Consider the following 24,535-nt stretch of genomic DNA (forward strand, 5'->3'; position numbering starts at 1 on the left):
TGCTAACAGACAAAATCACAGCATTTCATGCTACTATCAAGTATTGGAACGTTATGAAAATATAAAATTAACAGATAATATATAAAAGAAAGTTAGTCGGGGTAGAATGGTATTATTACAGGAGAATTTTTTATGTTACAGGAGGCAAACGGGCAGGAGTTTTATCTGATGTTATTACCGCCGTCCGTGGACACTTGCACTGCGAGAAGGCTCGCAAGCGGGCTGCTGGCCTTTTAAGAATTGGTACGCTTTTTTCTTGAAGGACCCTAAGTCGAATTGGTTCGGAAATACTTCAGTGGGCAGCTCGTCGCACATAGTGGTGGGGCGCGGCAAAAACTGCCTTAAAAAACGCTCAGTTGTGGACCGACGGACGACACAATGACAGATCAACATGGCGATATTTGGCCTTAATCGAGGAACAAGCTGGTTATAAAACTAAAGGGATTTAATTTCCTCTCCCACTTTTTTTGTTGAGCTAAAGCGTACATGGCCCCTATAATGGTTAATAGGACCCTGAGCTGAGGCCATCTCCATGCTACCGATAATCTGCTAACGTACTGGCTGAGGCAAATTAGATGATAACTCACTTTGACTCTTAACGCGAACAGAGAATGTAATTATGAACGGGTAAAAATGTCGCTCAAGTAAAGTAGCAACACGCAATTATTTTCAAAATATCGTTTATATCTACGGATTTAGACACTTTTGCGTTATATGGACCATCGTCGTGTTTCTAATTAGTTTGAAAAGTGTTGAATGAATTAAAATATAATATTAAATAAAAAAGGTTAGTCGACATCACAGGAGACCGAAGAGCTGGCAGCTACCTCGGACAAAGAATGAGTCTAGCTTTTCAAAGGGGGAACGCTGCCAGTATCTTCGGAGCCTTACCTATAAGGACTCCTTTTAATAACATATTTTAATGTTGTTATTGTTTTTTGTTATATTATTTTATATTAGCTGTAGGATTCAGAAATAAAATACATGTTTTAATGTATTTGTTATGTACAAAGCTTTAATTAGATAATAAAATGCCTTAAAGAAATACCGCGATGTAAATAATAATTATTTCAGTAAATTTCCTTTAATTATAAATAATTATTTTGTTAATATATCAAGGAGTGAATAAAAATCCTTGATAACAAAATTAATTATGTTTGGACTTTGTCGCAGTAGTTTTAACGTGCGCAATGTTTATATCCAGATTATCAGTTTAGATAATAAGAAAAATTCTTTACTTCAAGTTTTGTAGAAATAAGTGTACAGCGTTGGCTGTAAACAAAATATTTTATTCCAGGCTCATTTGGTCCAAAGGAGACTCTTATAGTTGGGTCTATTCTATAGCTTATCAGAACATAATATTTTAGTACTGTTATTGTATTTGCACACAATCCCTCTATTACACTAAAACGATAATTATTGTCAGCATCGGTTAAGATTAAAACATATAAACACATTTGTTTTAATAATTATTGGCTTCTGAAATAGTGATTTAAATATTATCAGGATTTCGATATGCATCATCATAAAGGCCTTCAAGACAGGTAAGCGAAATAACGAAATTTAAATACTGGTTGTATTTAAAATTAGTTGCCTAGAAGAGATCGCGATAAAGCCGTCGTTTGTCCTCCTTTTCATTTAATTGCGTCAATATTTAAGTAGGTGCAACGAAGTTTAAATAAATAAAATATTTACTTTATATTAAAAAAAACTTCGTAACTTTATATTAAGAGTAGCAAAGAGCACAGAGTGAATTACACAGCTATCATGTTCTTAAAACTATTATTATACAACCATTTCACATTGAACCTAATCATTTGACATTAATTCATAAGCATGGTCATTAGTATATTCATCAAATCGTTGGTATTCGGGATTTCTAAAGCTGCTTTTATAAGCTACTTATTCCTTTAGGTCTTTGACACGACTAAGAGAAAAATATGTATAAAGCCGTTTTAGAGCTTTTACCCTCAAAAATGTTGAATGTGTTTTATAGTTATTGCACAAACAACTGAGTTTTGCGTTTCCTGTTTTCAGTGAAAATTTTAAATTGCATATAAATCATGCTTTGTTGACACAAAATGTACCGGTAGGTGAAAAACGAAGGATTCAATATTTTAGATTGATTGATCTATAGAACAAAATGTGTTGCGTATGTAAAATGTCAAGTGTCATCTGCAATTGTGTTATTATCTGTTAAGATAACGCCATAATATTTTTTTCTATGCAAAATATCAATATAGGGTTAGGGGTTAGGGTTGAAGGACTCCTTTCTCGTTGTGCGTACGAGTCCTGGCTAATTTAGCCAGCCTAGCTCCTTCCAGAAGCACAGAAGTCTCCTGGGCACTTCACAGGCTTCCCGGAGCGACCTCACCGTTCCGAGGATTTTTTCACGTTGATTAGCCACAGCCTCGCATTCCAGGACTACGTGGGTGACTGTTTCCTCTGCGCTGAAACAGCCTCTGCACAGGGGGCTGTCTGTCGCGCCTAGGATAAAAAGATGGTTATTTAGGAGGCAATGACCCGTTATTGTCCCTATCATTATTTTAAGGTTAGTTCTATTTAAGTTAAGTAGTCGCTTTGTCAGTTGCGAAATATCAATATATAATAGATATAGTTCACACATTTCATTAAAGAAGTTCCCGTTAATATTATACAGTATTTTTTAAATTAATGATTAGGCCAAATATATGTATAAAAATTTATCATTCACTCATTACTTTTCTACGCACAAAAAAGCCTTTTCTTTGATTAAAGTCTGCAAAGTATGTATAATGCTGTTTGGATTTGTGAAGTAAGTACAAGTCCTGAATATATTGTACAATTCAACTAATGTATTAACAAAATTTATTATTAATATTGAAATATTTCTCAAAACAAAACCATTTGCATCGCTGCTTTGACATATACATTATTGTCTATGAAGTGAGACCGTTTATTCACACTTCATATTTATAATCTTATGTATTCTGTGTATGTCACACTGACAAGTAGTACGATAGAATTTGTAATATCTTCTATGTATTACAAAACCACAAGATAACATATGATTCTCGAGAATAAACCAACTGAACACGGGAAGTAGGTTAGGAGAATCTAAACAAGAATGGCAGATACACTCAAGTTAGAACAAAACGTCTCAAGAATACTTGACAGTGCACAGTTGCAACGTCTCAAATACTGTATTTGATAAATACATTCGTGTACCCGTTCGAGCTAGCGTTCCACATAGTTGTCAATTGTTTCAGCATGGCTGTGTATCTAATCTAAAATTAATATTTGAATTACGAACGTTAAAACGATTCTATAATGAACTTATTACAGAGTATAAAAATAGTGTTACCATATTCTTTACGATATAGGCCAACGGTCTATACTCTATGGTATAAACCATTCCATTATATTTACCTTTATGAGGATGCACCCAATTTATGGGATTAGAGATATTGTAGTTTATGAAACTTTACGCATCTACGTGTTAAAATATGATTCTATTATACGGAAACTCGCGCTAAAATTTATTAATTTATTTTTAATCTATCGTGTGTATTTTACTTTTCTTACTACTTGCTTGTACTATGTTTTAAAAAGATCCTGTTCATTAATTTTATTAAAACTTAAATTTTTACATATTACAGCGATTTTTCACTATAGCAGATAAACTGACGTCTTTGATTCGTGATAGCAAGTCTTTGATGTACCACAAGAACTGTACTTGTTTCAATACATAGAAAGTCACCATTCGTTGTTTCATGTAAATTTAACAAAACTCAAGGGAAATTTGTATTCATGTTACACAACCGAGTGACCAATAAATGTTTTTGTTTCTATATCTATCTATTGTACCTATATATGTATGAAAAATTAATATTTCGCTATATGTATTATTTAAAAAAAAAAAAAGGATGATAATACTCAATTAAAACTTGACACCAGTGTTTCCTTTCAAATGCCCCATCTGAGCCTTTCTAAAATTCTTATTCCCTATGTAATATAGATCATGTTTAATAACAAAAAATTTAATTCTCTCTTTTTTAAATGACGGAAGAAAATTTCTAAGAAATTGTTAACGAAACACAGTTAGTAAATTTTCAAAACATACGATTTCGAATAGCCTTAACAATCAAATCGCCCCCCCCCCCGTGGGGCGTGGGGCCCATGTAAAGTAAAGTAAAGTAAAAAATCATTTAATCATATAGGTAACATAATTTACACTTATGACTCGTCAGTAAAGAAATACATATTAATGCTTCTAATTTTACATTTTCTCAAATCAAGGGCGTAGAACGGGAGAGAAGAACTGGCAATAAACTCTCCGCCACTCTTTTTAATCGCCATTTCTTTTTACACAACGTTTGTAAGGAGCTGCAGCCATTACACCATGTGATGGTGAGATACACTGCATTACACAATGTGTTGTTTTTTCAACATTGCATTCACTATTAATATTATTATAAAACATTGAACCGTAATGCACTTCTTTTTGCTGAAATTTGAACCAATATATAAACTACGATCGAATCGTAGTTTATTGATTGAGTGTTGAATAAGAGGAGATCACTTTTCTCCCCTTCTTTTTGTTAATTAGCTGAAGATGTTTATACATTATACTTGTGTTGATAGTAACTTTGTGAAAGAGGCATTAACATTTTACAAATATAAGTGTTGCTAAGAAATGAACAGTGCATTTCTTATTTTAGTAAAATACAAGCAAAATGTTTACATAGAATTTATAGAAAAGCATCATATTTTATAATTAGTTGTCTAATAAGAGTTTCATTTCGTAATTTCACTGTTCATTCTTGGCGAACAGCCGCTCGCTTCCCCTAAGTAATTTTAATTCTGCAGCCTTTGGCTAATTAAAATATAACAATCAAACCCTCCTTTGTTAGAAAGCTTGCTTTCAAGATGGCATTGACACCTGGTAGCTTTGACAATTCGCAAACTATTATCAAATTTTGTCTATTTAGTAACTCTTCTAATAAATGATAAATGATTTATTTTTGTAAGTAGGTTTTTACAAACACTTTTACACGTCAAACATATTTTTTTTTTAAACTAGATGAGATCGACGTTTCCTATCTGACTACTCTGAGAAGAAACGCCGAAACAAACTCAGTCTCTTTTAAAGTCCAGACATAACAAGATTATGTGAAGACCATGTAGATTGCAGTCTGAAATGGTCTTTTGAGGAAAGAACCATGTGTAGGATATGATTTATAAGAACTCCTACAGGAGGTTGTACTTAGCCTATTTAGTATGCGATGCTGAACTCTGGGTTCTAACCCCGGCTGTGCATCAATCGATTTTGTACAGTGGAGGAAAACTTGTTGACAAAGTGTGTTAAGGGAAAAATGGTTCACCTTATACAATAACAGTGTTCAGAAATTCGACAAGATAGCTTTAGACAGCGGTGAAAGAATTTTGGGACACCGATCCAGTGAAAAATTGCAGGCGTTTTTGTTCATAAATGTAGGATATATAAAGCTTTTTGAGAGAACAACAGAAATTTCTAGTTAACAAAAAGTTTTAACGAATGCATCCTAATGATTTCAGAATAATATTGCATTTAAAGTTGTTTGCACGTTTAATCCCAATTTTTGATAAAACGGTTTCATTCAAAGTAAAAATAAAATTAAAAAAATATCTATACATTTTAGTAATAGTTCGAAAACAAAAAAAAATCACAAATAAAGAAATAAGTAAGTAATAATAGTTTTTTAAGTATTTTTTTTTCATCACAAATAAAGTCTCGACTTAATATCAGCCGAATTGCAACGTTGCGTGAATAAAACTACTAGGATTTAGTAAAATCATGAGTGTAATTTAGTTAAACATCTTATACATATAAAGAAATACATTGTTATAAATTAATATCGAATTTATTGTATATCGTTAGATAGTGGACGTTATGCAATATTAATTGCAATTATCATTCTATCCTGAGATTTCTAGAACGTTAACTGAATAAGGTACTAAATTGAGTATTTACTATAATATTTTGATTATAGCTTCATTATTACTGTGAATTCTTAGGAAATATATCCTTAAATATATTTCTAACTCGCCCTCTTCAACGTCTATAAATGATGTAACAAATTTAATTAAAGAAGTTTTATTTATTTCTCTTTTACTTGAAATTCGAATATGGAACATATCTTTACAGCCGGAAGTGAAGCACACTCAACATTCGTCACGCCACATGTATTCGACAAGCACTCATGTTTTGCATGAAATAAAAGCCACCTCAGGGCTGACATAAAGATAATAAATATGTCAGAAATATCAGGCATCTCTAGCGATACGCGCTTATTTCCCTCGAGATGTGCCCGTTTGTAATTTACATAAAATACCTAATGCCATACTGGCCATCTCATAAAACCACTGTTTACAACCCTGGATTCTTTGAAAAGTCACGCTTTTTACTCGTATTAATAACGAGCGCATGAGTTTCACAACAATTTATATTACAAAAATTTATTTGGAGTATACCTATGAATACCCACTAAAGAGGGACCATCAGTCATCACACAGAATATGAAAAAGAAATATGGACTAAGTAGCGTCGTAATTTCTACCTTTATTTTAATCACAGTGCAGAATTCTATGAGTATGAAGATTTTCTAAATAGTTTTACTTCAAAAATATTACTTGGTTTACAAAAACCCATTTAATAATGTATTTGCTTTTTTGCGAAAAATATGAAAAGTCATGTGCATTCTGCTATCATAGAATGAATTTAATAGAAGGTCACTTTATCATTTCACCACCATATAAACGGAGGATTCTCAACCAGTCTATAAGTAGCGGCACGAAACTCTAGCGCTGACCGTTATTGCGCAGAAGTAAAAAATAAGGTACCTGAGGGGGGCTAGCGGAATGAAGAGCGTCGATTGGCTCTCCAGTCGCATTTTGTCCCCCGCGCGATAGTACACATGCGCAGCAATCCCCTCCACGTATCGGCCAGCGCTAGACTTACGTGCCGCTGGTTATAACTACTGACTGTCCAGCCCGAAACCCCGCGTGGCTGATGGAGAAACACGGGATTTTGTCGTTCCATACTTCAAGCTACAGTTAATTCTTTGTTTTATCAATTTAGGTATGAAAATTTCCATCGAAAACGACCCAAGTGAAAAAAAAACTTTTGATGTTTAGATTTAGCCGTTAAGTTGAAACTGGGCAATACATTTTACACATATCAAACATAGATTTATTTATGTTATAATCATATTTTTCTCTTATTTATATTTTTAATACAAAAACTATTTATTTTTTGGCCCCTGCAAACATTCAGGAAGCTCTGCTTAATGCCAGAAGGCTCGCGACTGCTGGCCTTTTAAGAATTGGTATGCTCTTTTCTTCAAGGACCCTATTGATTCGAAAGTCGTATTGTTTCGAAAATACTTCGACGAGCAACTGGTTCTATACAGCGATGGAAAGCGGTAAGCAATGCTTTAAAAAACGCTCAGTTGTGAAGCAACGGACGCCGAGGTTAAATGGTTGAATTTTGCCTCGACATCCGATGATAAAACTCAGCTTAAGGTATTAATCCGAACAACTCTTCTGGAGTGGTATATTATTAAGCAAACGTCAAAGTCAAAAATCATTTATTCATATAGGTAACAAAATGTACACTTCTGAACGTCAAAAAAGAAATAAGGCGGAAACATACTACCAAAACGCGACGCTACACCACGCCATCCGACGCATGTCAGTACTTATCAATCCCATATAATCAATATGGTCAGATGCACATAGACAACACGCCATGTGATCACACGCGGTAACATCCAATCGATTTGGATCGGCGTGTTGTGGATGTTGTGATGATGACGTCATGCGTCACTCTTTCGAATTATTGACACGAATGTCAATTTATATACTTAGATATTTTTGGATTTATTTGGCGAAATGAACGACGAACAATTAATTGAGTTGGTGAAACAATATTCTGTTTTATATGACATGAGATTACCTCAATACAAGGACAAAAACAGGGAGTTAGGATGTTGTTAGTTTAATACAAATAACCTACTAATCAATTCAGTTTATTTTAAAAATACAGAGTGGGCCAGAAAGATTTGCGAATTTGAAAAAATATAATAAAAAAACTAAATACAATACACATACAATTTTTTATTTCAATTAAAATAGACATCTGACATTTAATTCTTAAAAATAACATCATCCAGGTGTGCACCATTGCGCTGCAAACATTCCTCGAATCTGAACCTCAAATTGGTAAAAGCTTTTTGGCACATTGCGCGGGGAATAAATCAGCTAAATGACTTCTGAATTTGCAAGCGTGTCGTGGTGTCGCGTGTTGGTAATGTGCACGATGGACATCGGGTGTCGACACGACACGTCGCGTCGCGTTTTAGTAGTATGTTTCCGCCTATACGTATACATTAAATGCTTCTAATTATATATTTACTGCCAGTTCTCAAATCAAGGGCATCGATTGAGGGTAGCTACAATTTTTTTACTTTCGTGATTGGTTAAAAGTAGTAGATATATAAAAACCTTTTATCTTAAATAAATGTTATAAGTAATCGTAAGATCAACTCTGAGTACGAATGTTAGATAACAATAAAGACAGCAAAGTATTTATGTTTATCTTTGTCAAATCTATTATGTGTAAGATGGAATCGTCGAAAACACAATTTTACGACTCATAAATTCTGTGAATGCAACTTTCAGACAACTCAGTTACCGTTTTATTATTTGTATTCCCCTTATGCTACGACTACACTTGTGAATCACGAGGTTTAATCATTTATTGAACCAGTGCAGTGGCGCCACAACCCCTATGTTTCAGATTGCTGTATCTGTTTCATGATCGTTTGTGCTTCACACATGCCTTCGATTTTTAGCTCTAAGGCCGGTTTCCTTACGATGTCTTGATCACCGTACGATCGAGTGTTAAAAGTGCACTGGTACAATTGTGCACACATTGGTGCACGACAGGGTTGAGTGACGCACGCTCAATCCACTAGACCAGCAACGCAATCAGCAAAGCTATCATATATCGGCACCAGCAATATGTCTAAATTATTTATAATAACACACCAATTTCATATGTTAAGTTTTCATTAACATACTCTCTCTCTCTCTCTCTCTTTATCACAAAGTAAAAACAATTGACCAAAAAGAGACAAAAGAGTAGGTACATTAGTTTAAGAGTGCCGTTAGACTGATTTAGTTTTGGAATAAATGAATAAGTAGTTGAGCGATTTTAAATATGAATCGAAGAATCCAATCAAAAAGCCTTTTTATTCAAACCAAACAAAATCTTTAGCTTTTATATAGTAAAATAAGAACCCGTCCCGGCTTCGCACGGCTGTATATAAATATATGTATGATGTATGAAATAAAATCAATATAGTCTCTGTTACAATTTTGTAAATCAGTCCAGTATTTTGTGAGGTTTTTCTTCACAAGCTTACAAATATTTCCTCTTTATATTATTAGTAGAGAAATAAAGCTAGGGGTGTGTGGTTTTAACCATAATATGCATCTGTATTTTACCTTAATACGTTTAAAGGTGTTCAACGCGAGTGTGTTAGATGCCTTACTGAGTAAAAGCATTTGTATAAAAAACTGTGTAGTCGGAATGATTGAAATCTTCATTCATTCTTAGGTAATGGTTGAGAATACAAAATTCTAGCTTTTGTTTACAGAAAATAATTTTATTCGTGTACAACGTATTCCCCGCTACGAACGAAAGAAATTCTTTTATGATGTCCGTGGCGATTGTAACACGTTGACAATACATGGACACAATTTCTTTGATAAATATGTTTTCCATAGTTTTCTACATAATTAAATTAGGATGGAAGGGTTATTAATGAAGGCTTTGTTAATGTTTAGCAAGTAGTGTGAGATGTGAATAAAAAATAATTATTTATAGATTTTTCATTTGTATGAAATGACAAAACCAAAGAGAAGAAACGACCTCGTAAAGTAAAGCTTGCTAATTTTACTTATTTACGAAAATTTTGTTTTAACCTTTCACTGTTTTCGATTATTTTAAATTAAGAGTGTAATTAATCTAATTAACTTTAAAATATAACGTTGGTTCATTTTATGTATATGCTCACAAAAAATATTTATTTACATCAAACATCCTAACAATATAAAAGAAAGAAGGACACGAAAAGTAAATGTATTTATTAACCTAACATGGCAGAGTGTGGCTAAGTGCAGAGAGGAATGGCGATATTTGGAAAAATAGGGCACATATAATAAAAGAAAATTGAAATATAAATGTGTTTAAATGTAAAAGTATCTGAATTAAAAGGCTATTATTATTAACCTTATATTAGTTATAACAAAGATAATTAAGCGTTAACTTAAACTCATGCATGTTTATGAAAAAAAGCTAAAAACCATCATACTCATAAAAAAATCTAATAAATTTGTTTATAGTACTCATCTATCTCTTTTCATCACAGCCTTAACACAATTAGACAGAGAGAGAAGAAAGATTACTGTACCCGGTGACGGCCGGTTTTCTTCATCGTAGAAGTGTTAATTGCACAGATAGAACCAGGTTTCAATGTAGGATTTTGAGTGCGCCTATTCTATTAATCACTCCTCTATATATTATAAATTTAATAGTCCTTTATATTATTTAATCAATAGTCACACACAAGCCATTCCTATACCATTAATCATTCTCATAACGAAAAAATCTTAGCACGTTTCAAAGAGGTCGTATTGAGATTTTTCGTTGTTCGTTGATTTCATGATTTACGATGTTTGCCTGCTGGTACAGCACTAAATCAAGTTTCCTTGGAAAATAATTTCCCAAACACTCGATTGACGCGGCGCGTAATTACGAAACTTTTCATTTTATATTGATTTCTTTTGTATTGTTTGCTCACAGGAAAATTGTATATAAATGTTGTACCCTATTTTACACAATGTTTACCGTTTCTTGTATATAAAAAATGTCGTCACTATGATAAAAAAATTGAGCCATAGATTTGTTGGTTGATAACAAAAAAAAGGTTTGCAAAAATTAAAAAAAAACACAAAAAGTTTATTTTTTTAATAACGTTTTTAGTATAAAACATCAAAAACTCATATTAAAACAAGATCTACCGGTATTTTAAATAATGATAGTGTCATATGAATTGCAAACGGTCAAAGAACGCACAGCCGCATTTGCGGGTGGCAAACGGAGCAGTTCGCGCGTTTCGTATCACGCGCAGCTTATCGTAAAATAGACCGATTATTATAATATGTGTTAAAATTTCTCAAAAATGTCGAATGTACCGCTAGTACGTCGCGCTATTGTGGGTGCCTCCCTGGCCAATACTCCAGTGGAAATGCAATTAGTAAACCAAGTTCAGGAAGATCAGTGGACTCCAGCGGCTTTGGAGAGAGCTGGGTCTACTCTTAAGGCTCTGAACCGTATGGCTAAAAGACCACCCGTACATATACTCTTCGAAGATGTTTGTTATACTGTCAGTTCTAAAAAAGGTAGGGTATTTTTTATTTATAAACGTAGAAAATATAATTAAATAATTTTTTTATTCGGTCTAGAATAATTGATTATTATTGATTCTTCTCACACCGTTTTCGATTAATAAAATATAAGCGGGTAAATATTAACTACCTACGTATAAAAAAATAAAAAAAATTTTGTCTCTCATGTTATCTACGTATATATAAGCTAAAATAAAACACTTAAATCAATTTAAATATATTATATCAATACATTACAAATAGTTTTAAATAATCTTTTGATGTTTAATTTTTTTTTTCGTAAACAACCAGATATGTTTTTTTTTTATTTAAATGCAAATATCATTGAAACCTAGATTTTGTTCGCACTTACTCTCTTCGTTAAATCTTTTTGTAAAGCATTATAGTTTCGATACATTTATATTTGTGTGTTAATCTTGTAACAATTTAAATTAAAAAAAATCCAAATTAAAGAAAACAACAGTTTATGGATTTAAGATGTTAGACAAAAGTTAAATAATAATAGTAACCATAAATAATATCTTTATTAATGAAATTAAAACTAAAAATTAATTACAATCAAATATGACGTGACGTGCGTACAATCTAACCGAACTTGAATTATAAAGATACAGTTATATTTTTAATTACCGTTATATCAGTAATTTAATTATGTTCAACACCGTTCACCAGTCTCTGTTTCTTATAAAAAAAAATCTTCACATTTCCAGGTTATTTTTTTTAATCTGCTAGCACTAAGGGTATTCTTTGATCACTGCATAAACTTTACTATTGTATATATACAGATAACGTAATGCCTTAGAAAGTAAATTCGAAAGAGAAAGTGAAACTCGTTGTACAAGAAACGTTCAGATTCTTCCGCTCAACATTTACAGTAAAACAATAAATAAAATTTGAGCGTTAATCACAAATATGTTTATAATAAACCGTCACCTTTCCATATGGCGAAATCGTAGGTTATAGTCTTCCAATTTTAAAATTTTCCAGGTTACAACAACTTCGCGCGAAAACGATAGATGTTTTGCTGGCAGCAATTAAAATTAAAATGATACTGAATTCTCCTATAAGCCACATTAGGGGTTACATGATACACAATCACTTTAAACAACTTATACTATTTTGAAGCCCGTCGATAACTCGCAAAATATATCATAATTCCTGCTAGCAAATAGCGAGTGTTAAATTATCGGCAGAAGACATTCATAATCAAACCTTAAATAATGCTTGATTCTCGAAACTATTTCACACCATTATTATAATATGTATAAGCTTAATTTGACGGTAGAATATAAATTAGTACCGCAACTGTATTTTGGTTTAATAAATAGGCTATGACACTCACAAATAACGTAAATTTCTTTTCGTATTATCAGAATCGATTTAATAAATCCAGAGATTACCCGCGACAACTTTTCCTCTTTATTATATCTTAAGTATTATTTATTTACAATATATAAGTAGGTATAGATAATTTGTTTTAAGGCTTCTTACCTTACTTTAATTCCTAAAGCTCGTTGACCATTTGGTCCATTAAGAAAAAAAATCCATCCTCAATTTTGAAAATTTTTAGGAAATTATTTTTGAGAACTGGGGTGTTTTTATTAAAACACCAATATCATCACAATTCGTTACTATTTAATATAATCATTTATTCCGATTCGTATATTGGTTACAAAATAACTGGAATATTTAAAGTTGAATTAATTAAACGTTTCTCTGCGAAATAATTTATTGCAAACTTGTTTTATGATTTACGAAATTATTTTTTATCAATACTTATCCAAATTATAAAATATGTTAGCGCCTAATGAACTCAATTTCGTAAAAAAAAACTAGTTTCCCATAACTTTGAGCAATAATAAAAAATCTCGAACGCGAATTTAATTATTATTTACGTAGAATTTTCTTGTTATAAAAACAATATGATAAAATAACGATATACGCATTAATCTAGTGAGACCTTTTTAAATCATGGTGATATTCAAAAACGTAACATGGAAATGTGACTAAGGTAAATCAAAAACGTATTGAATTTGTTATTCTATACGTCCTCGATCTGAATGAAACCCTTGATACCCTATGAACAATTAATTATGTAGAAATTAAGTAATAAATACTATTTATATTGAATTATTTAATAGTATTAACAATGTCAAATCGTATTTTTATCACATTTAACTTTAGTCATTATAACCAAAAAATACTGCAAAGTAATTACAGCTTATGTGTTGTGCCCCCTAAAGTACAAAAATAAGGGATAAAAGAACACGGTACTCCAGCTACAAATGCGTAAAACGGTGTGATAGCTTTAATACATTTATTTACTCAAAATCAAAGCTTAGATAGATAGACCAAGGTGATTGCCATTATTAATAATGTTTTTCTATTAAAGTTGAATTACTTCTACATACATCTAATAGCCGAGGAGGTCTTGCATTAAGCTCACCCTTACCAGTCACGTATTCCTGAGTACCTTTCTTCCCACTTCATACATGTAATGAATAAAGTTTTCACATTCACTGAAGAGCATCTAAAGACGCGAGAGTGAAATACGCAGTGAGAAATACTGTCGCAAAGAAACCGATCATTTTTTCTTATTTTTGGAATCATTGTCACTATGTTCCATTTTATAAAAATAAAAGAAAACATATTTTCATATTATCATAATTGAAATCCCGTGGCTTAATTAAAGTATTGTCTACCTTTGTGAGAGGCCTATTTTACGAAAATTAAAATGGTTTTGTAAAATGAATGTGGGCATTATTTATAACAATGATTTGTTTAAAATATACATTATACTGTGTTATTAACAATTTAGACATAGGTTAGAAAACAAATGTAGTTATGGCAAGACAGCGTACCAACGTTACTTATGTATAATACTACATATTATATTCAGGACATTGTAAGCGTATAAGGATTTATGTTATACACCTCAATCGAAATATAAGCGAAATATATATATATATCTTAATACATATAAATTACGTGTCACGCTGTTTGTCCGCTATGGACTCCTAAACTACCGAACCGATATCAATCAAATTTGCACACTGTGTGCAGTTTGATCTAACTTAAAAGATAGGATAGCTTACATTTCAATTTATACCCGTAATATTATTTTATTGCAAAATATTTGTTTATTATTTAACAGTCACAATTCTAACAGATGGCGCTGTGTTGAAAGTACCAACGTTTCACATAAGCTACAATTTAATGGCATAACCACCAATAAAGCATGGTTGAATAGTTGAATAGTTTACTACTATGTAATATAACAAAAACCTTAGCCACAGCAACGCTTGGCCGGTCTGCTAGTATATATTATAATATATACATATATATATATATATATATATAGTGTCAGTGTTATTGAGCCGTATTCATTTATGTGTAATTTAGCCGAAAATAAAAATGAAATTGGCGTTTTGTATGGGAGGAATAAAAAGTTGTTTTTTTAAATAGAATATATTTTAGTAATCAAAGTAGGTACTATTGCTATCTTTGCACTTTTGCTTATAGGTAGTTCATTGCTCCCTTTACTAACAAAACCATTTGGACGGAAATCAACAGAATTTTTGAAGGCGGTTTCTACTGCCCCATCAGAGTTTTTTCCTTTTAAGAAATTATCCTAATTTCGAGAAAAATGGAAGGTCCGGGGAGTACAGTGGAAGACAGTCTTAGACATTCCAATTGAAACTCGAAAAATGCACTGTGTTTTGTTTTGCGACACCGCCGCCATACACATCATTAATCCTTCGAGCCGTTTCTACAGCACTAGTGCCACTGTGGAACTCGCGAAATAACGCGATATTTCATGTTTTCCATTTTATAAATATATAGTGACGTAAAGAAAAAAATTCAAACCATTTCATTTCATTTTCCCGGTTTTCGAAAAACAAATGCACGAGTAAATAACTGTAAAAAATTTATTTGAAATTCCTAACGAAAGAGGAGATATTTGAGGTCAATGTACGTACAAATGAATGGCCTTACATATGCAATTGACATTTTGTCATTTATACTAATATAATATTATAAAGAGGAAAGATTTGATTTTTTGTTTGTTTGAAATTAATAGGCTCCGAAACTACTGGACCGATTCGTTCGTTTGTAATAAATGTTATGTCTATGTCTATTTCAAAAATTCTTTCACCGTTGGCAAGCTACACTATTCCCGAGTGAGATAGGCTATGTTTTATTTTCAAAAAAAATAGGGATGCTTACTAAAACTTTAATAGTCTTAGTCCAAGGTGTAAAAAATTCAATCCTTCAATCGCGTGCACTGCGAAAACTATTAATGATAGAACAAAATGATGTATTAAATTTTTTCAGGACACATCACTATCTATAAAAAATGTCACGACACCATGTTTCTATCTTTTATAGTTACCTCACAATAAGCGTCCTTTTATTATTATTTTTTTTATTGAAATACCACGGCTAGAAAAGGCTCTTTATTCGTACCTAGGTATTGATCCTTATCAAAATAAAGACCAACGTTTCACATAAGCTACAATTTAATGGCATACCCACCAAAAAAGCATGGTGGATTGATGTTCTCCTGCCGTTTCTCTTGAATAGTTTACTACTATGTAATATAACAAAAATCTTAGCCACAGCAACGCTTGGCCGAGTCTACTAGTCTAATATATAATACAATAATAATATTTAGGTAATATTTTATGGCCTTCTATTTATTTCTTTCCTGATAAATAAGTAACCATTGTTAACAGTATCTGTTTCTATCCGTTAAATTCCTATCATTTGTACCTAAGTATTTTAACAAGTTTTTTTTTTAATCATTATTATAATAGAAGATACAAAAACATATATATATATACAAGCCGAAAGTAACAACCAGCATATTTAATCTTATCTTCACTTTCACATAGTATTCAAATACATAGTAGAAATTATATAACGGGTAGCCTTGTCACTAATGAGCGATCTCTTCAAACACGAAATATAGTAATGCATAATGTACTTTAAAAAAATATATGAATTATGAAAATTATCATGCCGTACTGTACCTTTTTAATTTCAAAGAACCCGAACAAGGAGGTTTACTATGACATATGTTATGTGCATAGCTTTTTCAAGAGGTCTGGGCCTCAGATTTCTGAATCTGTTTCATGATCATTTTTCAATCGAATAAGCAAGTAGGTGATCATCCTTCTGTGACTGACACACACCGTCGACTTTTTGGGTCCATAAGTACATATCGGTTTCCTCACGATGTTTTCCTTCACCGTTCGAGCGAATGTTAAATGCGCACATAGAAAGAAAGTCCATTGGTGCACAGCCGAGGATCGAACCTACCACCTCAGGGATGAGAGTCGCACGCTGAAGCCACTAGGCCAACACTGCTCTTAAGTATACCTATATAAAGTCAAATAAGAAATATATTCATTTTATTTATTAAGCGCAGTTTGGAGACGGTTACGTTATTTTTAAAGAATTTCAACTCGTTAATAAGAAGTCTTCGCTAATTGCGCTATTTTCTTCCACTCCAAAATTAATTCGGTTAAGTGAGGTGTAAATTTGTAATTTCTTACAGCTAAATGTCAGAACGTTAAGGAAATTAAAGCGTATATTATCTTCTTTATTTAAACGCAAAGGTTTCGAGTTGAATGAAGCAATAATTACTATTATGTAGAATAACAATGATAGTCTAGTGGTTCAGCGATTGTCATCCTTAGCTCGCGCGTTGGAACCCATGAATATTTTTGAAGTTATACTTCTTTTGGTGCGTTAGGGAAAAATGATGAGAGTAAATTTTTACGCACACCGTCACAAAAAACTGACATCCGCACACCGTCACAAAAAACCGACACCCTGAATATCTGTACAAAGGTTGGTAAAACAGTCTAGGCCGCTAGTTGGCGCTTACTCTGTTTTATCGACAAGTTGCATTGTCTGTCATGGCGTAGTGTTTTTCAGAGTCGTGATTATTTAAACCAAAATAATGATTTCTACACGAGAAAACCCGTTCCAATTTGAAAACATAGTATTTATTGTCAAATATCATGATTAGTACATAATATATCGTTTCGATTGGAAGTGACCATTAAAATGAACAAGAAAAATGCAATTCGAAGAGGGAAACGTCCCTCTAAAGTGCTCGAAGAAAATTATTACGCCAATGAAGTATAACGTCTAACGCGTCTAAGTACACACACGTTTTTTTTTAGAATACCGTTATATACTTTATAGCCGTTATATATATATATATATATATATATATACCGTTATATATATATCTGAGTAAATACTTTATACGAAATTTTTTATATACCCTTCCGTATATAAAAAAAAATTTGATTCTAACCATACAAAGTCATAGCTTCGCTTAGTTCTTACCCAAAGGCTTCGAGAAATCGATGACATATATCAGGAAATGCTCAGATGAGCAGTCGTACACTCTTTTAATGGTGATGATAAAAGAAATTAAAGCGCAATTATTATTTTATAGCTATAATTTAAGATATTCCAAGGAAACAATCATTAATCAAGCGTCATGTTAACCGCAGAACACATCAGTAAAAAAACAAAAGACGGTTAAGGAAATGATTTCTCTCACAAAGGCTCTCGATATTTATTTATGAATGCGGAAGGTTTCATTTCACAAAAGAAAGTCATTTCAATTAGCGCCAGCCTTCCTCTTTTGACTCACGAATTGTTAGTAATAGCAATAACCTTTGTTTAACTTTAGACCAAATAAATATTATCATTATTTTGTACTTTTTTGCCTTAATACATTAGACTGCAATGTTTAATTTTCAGCTTTTTTGGTAGTATGAATCAACAAATTGTTTTAAGAATTTTAAATAATTTTCTTACGGATTAAATTTCATACCCTGGGCGGGCTAGGCGACACGTTAATTTATGTTATTTTATTTCTTTCTTATTATTATATTATTTTTTTTAACTGAGTTAGAAATAATTTTATACGTGTTCAAACACAAACAATAAAAAAGTACGATATAATTAAAAATATTGTTATGCATCTATCGTTTAACAAAAATCGTTTTTTAAGGTAATGCGCGCACGCATCCCGGACGACAGCCTTGGCGCGTACATGTTAGCTGGAAACACACTCAAAGTACTCTGCTAGTCTGAGAGAGACCCTAAACAAACCTCAGATTTCATGGCCCTAAATTTGGACATTTTCAAAAACATTTCCAAAAGGCCTACTCCATATTTCAAACCCTTTTAAGTCCAATAAAGTGACCAATGTTTCAATCTAAAACACTTAAATGTGTGAACTGCACTATACAATAATGACAACAACATTATTTTCGTAATTTTAAAACTGGTTGGTCTAAATACTTAAAATGACTATAAAATAGTATTATGTTTGGCAAGAGACAAAATATGACCCTGGCGTTAATTTGCAATCTTAAATAATTACGGTTTTGTAAATTTTATAATTTTATTTATTATATGCGGGTACGATAGGTATACCGGCTAGATTTCGATTATGGTATTTGGTAATACTTAATTCATTTATACAACTTTCCTTGATTATTTAATTTCTAAAGAACTTTGCATAAACGTATCAAAAATACAATAACTTATGTAAATGAAATTCTAGTCAAGTTTCATAATTTTGTTGAAATTTAATTAATAATCATATCCTATTTAATTCATATTCAATAAAGTTATAATTACACAACAATAAAAAGATTGTTGATCAATGTTTGGAATTAAATTATTCTTTACAACACATTTCAAATTTGAATTAACATATTCTGAAGGACATTCAAACTTTCCACACGATTATCCTTTGCGTCAGATACAGTAATAACAGTTGTGGTGTGATGCGTTTAAATTCCATAAATACACCAATAAATTCCCTATTTATGTTTGCAATAAACAATTTGACGGTGAAGGTAAACATTGACATGTCAAATACAAAGAGCTGATCGCCTACTTGTCTATGAAACAATAATTGTTTTCTTTTATATTCAAGTAAAAAAACAGATTGAATCCGAGGCAAATAGTGTTGTGACACGAGTAGATTATTATCGTTAAAAAGTCTGCCGCCATTTCAAATACTTGTTGTCCAATCCAAAAGCTTGAGCATTTTAAAAATGGAATAAATTTGAATGACCGTTGACAAAAGGCTCGTCTAGTGAAATCGGTAACTACTGCCACCATTCCCCAGTGATTCTCTATTGTCAACACTTTGCATGCCGAGCGGAATTCCTAACTCCCCAACAAATTGGAGATTGCATGCGATACATCAAAAATCGTGGTGCTACGCCGCATGACAAATACTTTGGTTTTGGAGCAGAAATTATAAAGGTATATAACAATTTTATTGAATACGATATGTTTAACCTATTATTTCGTTCAGTTTAATAAACATTAAAAAGTTATGATTTCGTTATAGAACATTTACTATGGAATATATTTGTTATCAAATAGTCTATAAATTTTTACTTACTTTGAACTATGACCAAACAGAAAATCTGCTAGATGTATTAAAATCATTTCCACATATCATGGTCTCAAGCGTGTGCCTGCTACCAACCTACACACACCCTCCCAAATACGCACTCACATACACACACTCACTCACACATACATATATGTACTTTTTTGTTATGACTCAGTATGACTTTGCTGTGGACCTAGCTTAGAAACCAGTCTCCCAATACCTTTTGTCATCGTACTGTTTGTTTCAAATGTTATATGGGAAAAAATAAAGAATTATTATTATTATTATCAGGTACCATTCCCGTTGGATTAAAATAGAAAAGCTTATTTCTCTACGTGGTGATGCACCTTTTCGAGATTTTTTTTCCAATACATAATTGTTCGTGCTAGTTTCATCTTAACATATATAAATTACGCGTCACGTTGTTTGTCCGCTATGGACTCCTAAACTACTGAACCAATTTCAATCAAATTTGCACACCGTTTGCAGTTGGATCTAACTTAAAAGATAGTATAGCTTAAATCTCTCTCAAGTTATACCCGCAATATTATGTTATTGCAAAATATTTGTTTATTATTTGATAGTCATAATTCTAACAGATGGCGCTGTGTTAAAAGTACGTACGTTTCACATAAGCTACAATTTAATGGCATAACCACCAAAAAAGCATGGTGGTCTCCAAGACTGATGATCTCCTACCCTTGAATAGTTTACTACTATGTAATATAACAAAAACCATAGCCTCAGCAACGCTTAGCCGGTCTGCTAGTAGTATTATGAAACCCACCGATGGTTAAGCTGGTTATTTAAAATGTAATGTCTTATAATACTGGGTTAAGTAATTTATGACCAATATTTTAGTTCCTATAATTACTCACGTATGTTACCGACAAAATCATTCATCAACCAGATAGAAAAAATAATAATAAATTTCAAGGCTGTATTTTATAATATGTATGTTAAGGCGTTTATTTATGCATAAAATATTTGTAGTTATAGAGTATTTTAAATAGAATATTGTATTGTTTTATATATCGGCAACCACAGCATTAACGACAACCATAAAACTAACAAAACAGAATGAAATTTTTATTTTTTAAATAATCCTCAACGTTTAATATTTTTAGCATTATTATAAATGACTTCCCTACCCTCTAATAGACACATTGCATTTGTGCACTAGGTGATCGTTTTCTCATCAAGACTTAAATCATTTTTAATCCTAATCTTACATTATACATCTCCTAATTTTACATTTACTGCCATTTCTCAAATCAAGGGCATAGAACGGACGAGAAGAACTGGCAATAAACTCATCACCACTCTTTTTAATCGCCAAATTTTTTTGTTTTACAAAATTTGTAAGGAGCTGTCCTCTATCTAATAAAGCATTGATTGAACTTCTATTTTCCGTTCAATAAATTAATACGAAGAAACATAAATATACATGATAATTATAAATGGAATTGAATATAGCTGTCAAGATATTATAAATTATACGAAGACATAGATGAATAATAAAAATAATCTGTGTATAAATTGACAACGAGTTACTAGTTTGATGGAAAACTTAAGTAACGTTTTGTGTTTGAAACTAAATAGCGTTCGTAAACATAAAATCTAACCAGAGTAAAGAAAAGTTCGAGCCGTCAAATATTGCCATATACAAATTGTGTGTATATAAAAGTATGTTAGAATTTCTTTGCCAGATCAAGAGGAAATCAAAATTGGTTTAATAGCTTAATTACAAATTGTTGGAATAAACATTGATATGCAAAACACAAGTTTTAGGTTTTCACGTGATCTAACTTGTTTGATACCATTTTTTGCCAGGCCGCCCCTATTATTTTATTTATGCCAATCTTAGTGTACAATTTATTTACTGTATAAAAAAATCAATAATTTAAAAAAAAAACTTTTTCGAATCGAAACTGTTTTAACTGTTTACGCGGCAAACACAGCGGAATCTCCCAATAAACTCTCTTCCTGTTTTTGCGATATTTATCAATGATGCCCCGATCCTGACACAAATCAATTTCGGCCAGTAGTTTCGCGTTCGAACAAACTCTTCTACTTTATAACATGAGTATAGAAAATATTTTATGGAATTGTTATATCCTTCATTTATGTTAATTTTATAATTTGCTTTGCATATATTTAACATAATTCACAGATCAACAAATTAGATAAATCATTGTTGTTCTTTATTATAAATATATAGCGTATAAAAAACATAAGGTAAGAAAAAAAAGGTGCGTGTACTTATGTACGTCATACTTCTTTGGCATTATTAAAAATAGTTTTTGATTGCATGCAAATAATAAATTACAACTAAATAATCAAAGACTGGAAAAGGAGTAATTATAGTCAATAAAGTTCAGTTTACATTTGAAAAATTAAATAAATAAATATTTATTATTATTCTCTTACATTAAGTGTAACATAAATTCTATTATTATTCCAATGTTGTTTTTAAATTATGTCCAATGCCGAAGCATCTACCGTGGGCAACTTCATTCTGTTAATTTTGTGTCACGGTGCGCGCGCATCGTAAAATTTCACTCTCATCAATTTTTCATAACACGCCTAAAGAAGTATAACTTCAAAAACAGAATTTAAACTTAGGGCTTAGGTACATTACAGAGTGTGGACGTGTGTCAGACACATAATGCTGGTCACCACAACTTGCCTTCTTAAAAATAACGATATAATAAGAGGTTGTAACGTCACTTTATTTTTTAGACTATGTTGTGATGGAAAACCAAATAAAATCTGTTTTTATTTAGTTTTCCATTACAGACTATATAATTGTTACATAACATTTGAATATGTTGAGTATAAATTTCAGGCTTCATAGATTTTTAAAAGCTGATCATGCTTCAGGGCATATCAAACGAAACAATTATTAAATAAAAATAAATAGTTTAGACATAATACAAAAGTATACATTATTACTAATCCAAAAAGACTAGTAAGTGTAAATAACATTTTCTGCAATAAAAATTAAAGTAAAATGCAGATTTAACGTTATTGGCACTTTAATTGCGTGGCAAATATTAACAAAAAGATATCTTTATTATATATAGCTAAGGAATTAAATAAATTATAAAGAAATTATAAATTTATGATTCGTGTCTCAAGGCAAGGACTCTGAAATCATATAAAATTTTATTTGCGTCGAAATTTATTTTGATTAATTAATAAATATATTTTTTCGGAGTATTTAACTAAGTGTGCAACTCTCATATTATTAGATTTTACAGTCTACGTAAATAACACTTACTCGCATCTTAAAGATAAAGTAGAGAATAGATTTTATTTTGCCTCTGTGACTTAGTGGTTAAAGAGCGTGGTATTACCCACGCATTGTTTCATTTGCGGGTAAATAATTTCTTTGTCTTGCTCGCGTAATTGGCTATCTATAAAGTTTCGGGTAAATTCAAAACGATATAAATACTAATAGGCATCAAAACAATTATATTATTTCTACATCCAAATGTAATGTTCACGTCCAATTAAATAATTCGACTATAAAAAAAAACAAAATTAACCAAGCTCCTTGATCTCCAAACAGAGGGGAAAGGGCTTTGTATTGAATCAGAATAATTTCAATATTATTCGATTCCGATACTGATTGATAAGATTAGGCCAAGAAAGAACGGCTTTGAACCGTATTCAGTAAATAATGTGATCAAAGACTTATTGTACCCAATGATCAAAATGATTCGATCTTCGTTTTAAAGACAACTACCCTGAACCATTTATGTATAATAATTTCAAAAATTGTATTTTATTATTTAAATAATTTTTGCTTTACTTTACTTACTTTAACATACCTATAGCTTACTGAATGTAGCTTACGAATCTTCATAAAGCGACAAACGTGACAAAACTTCTTTCTCTCTCTACTTTAACTATTTGAAATTAAAATTATGTATGAACCTGATCCTGTGGGACTAGGCTCACTAAAAATAAATAATAAAAAATGAAAAAAAGAACAAAATTCTATTATTGATTATTTGCGTGAAACATTACAATTCATATTAATTTGTTAACGTAACAATATATTTTAATAATGTGATATTTCATAACTACAAATACTATAAGAATTGACTATACTGATATGACTCATAATGTATGTAACTTCTATGAAAAATTCATTTTTTTGCACGCCATTAGGACATGTGTGTGAATATGCGAACGTGGCAGAATATGCGAACTTTAGATTGTACCACCATAACATTTTTGTACCATATTATATTCCCTTAGCAATATGTTATTAAAAATATTTAAACCCATTTCACATAGTGAGTCAAATAGAAGCGTATTTTAGCACGTTCCGTTGTAGCTTTGAATTTTGACTGTTATATTTTGTAACTGAAGAGAAATCGTTTGAAGTACGGTCTCTCGTTAGATATGGAAAAATTAATAAAACCTACCTTTCTGTTATCTTTTGAAATGGTTCATTTGGATAGTTTTGATATTACTTAACTGGAAAAACTAAAGTAAATAAGTAAATAGAAAATATAATAGTGTATATAAGAGAAATAGTTTACGTGTGTGTTTAATCACTTTTATAAATCAGAAGAAAATGAG

The 24,535-nt window shown here is 31.4% G+C and overlaps 1 protein-coding gene across 1 annotated transcript in view; it reads left to right on the top strand.

Moving 5' to 3' along the window:
* Nucleotides 1-11,152: 11,152 nt before the first annotated feature.
* The window catches only part of LOC125055017 (ATP-binding cassette sub-family G member 1-like), a 42,423-nt gene continuing 29,040 nt past the window's right edge, over nucleotides 11,153-24,535 (top strand). Inside the window, exon 1 of the mRNA XM_047657209.1 lies at nucleotides 11,153-11,487. Within this exon, the coding sequence (XP_047513165.1) occupies nucleotides 11,268-11,487 (220 nt within the window). The 5' untranslated portion in view covers nucleotides 11,153-11,267. The remainder of the gene's footprint in view (nucleotides 11,488-24,535) is intronic.

Source organism: Pieris napi, chromosome 13, assembly GCF_905475465.1.
Source record: "Pieris napi chromosome 13, ilPieNapi1.2, whole genome shotgun sequence".
NCBI classification, from domain to species: domain Eukaryota; kingdom Metazoa; phylum Arthropoda; class Insecta; order Lepidoptera; family Pieridae; genus Pieris; species Pieris napi.